Raw genomic sequence first — 1,086 nt, 5'->3', positions numbered from 1 at the left:
AAGCTATCTATTCTTTTGATGTTTGTGATTACACAGTCCATCACCAGCCTTTGTCGCGCTCTCTGACGCCTGCAATATTCACTTGTCAGTCTGGGATCTCAAATCATTAGATTTTTACAACACTTGATGGATGGAAATGGAACGTGTTTGCTTCAAAAAGCAAATAAAGCTTGATTTCAAAGCTGCAGAGGTGTATCGTAGAAGTAGCAGAGAGACTGGAAAAGACACGGTAGGTGAACATACCATCCAGAAATGGTTGGTGTTGGTGTGATTCTGAAGACAAATCACTCCAAGTTAGATATATTGAGTTCAAGAAGACCCTCTGAACTGAACAGCAAGAAGTCGATGCCCTTCGGACATGCGCACAAATAGACTAGTCTTGCCTGGAGTACGCGGGTCAAGAATTTGTAGGGAGGCTTAGCGTATTTGATATAACCTATCTGCGGACACATCCTCATATAAATCTTCACCTCCTGTAAACACCAAATTCGTAGTCTCATATGTAACCTTTTCATGGAAAGATTTGGCCCATGCTCAGGATGGAAAGCATTGGGGATGGAGGGTTTAAGGAACAATGGCAGCCTTGACTCTTTCTCATTCCCGTTTTTTGCATTCCTCTAATGATGTCTGTGCAGTCTATTATTTGCTTTTTCAGTATTTTATCATTAGAAAAAATGGCGTGGAAATGAGTCCGGATAGTTTGAGCCACAAGATGACGTGTAGTAAGATGGAAAAGCAGTAAGCTGGCTAGGGTAAATTGGTTTGTTTAGGAGACAGTGTTTCATAAAAGTGGAGTTTGCAAGATAGTACGCCATGAGGAATAGATGATGACTTTTGCCGATGATCGCTTTATTAAGTATAGTACAACTTAAGAGGCTTTCTGTGGCTATTTATTTTTACTATAGACGACTTTACTGGGCCATTTTATTGAGTGTTTATATGATAAATTACTGCATAACAGTAAAACCTCTAAGTGTTTTTGACAGCTACAGTTCCTCCTGAGAGCGGTGAGTTATTTGTTATTATTCTATGCTTTTTCGATTGCCTTAAAGTCTGCAATTCGCCGCTTTTATCTTGTGTTATGGT

General features: G+C 39.8%; 1 protein-coding gene across 1 annotated transcript; it reads left to right on the top strand. All coding sequences in view use genetic code 11, as the record gives it.

Annotated features, from left to right (window-relative positions):
- Positions 1-136: 136 nt before the first annotated feature.
- Positions 137-372, top strand: EGR_10752 (hypothetical protein; the record flags this gene model as incomplete). The annotated part of the gene is made up of 2 exons (XM_024500001.1): positions 137-229; positions 280-372. 2 exons carry the CDS (start codon positions 137-139, stop codon positions 370-372), a joined length of 186 nt encoding a protein of 61 aa, XP_024345591.1.
- Between the last annotated feature and the right edge of the window lie 714 nt (positions 373-1,086).

Source organism: Echinococcus granulosus (genome assembly GCF_000524195.1).
Source record: "Echinococcus granulosus chromosome Unknown EG_S00262, whole genome shotgun sequence".
Classification (NCBI taxonomy): Eukaryota; Metazoa; Platyhelminthes; class Cestoda; order Cyclophyllidea; family Taeniidae; genus Echinococcus; species Echinococcus granulosus.
This window is presented reverse-complemented; position numbering and strand designations above follow the sequence as displayed.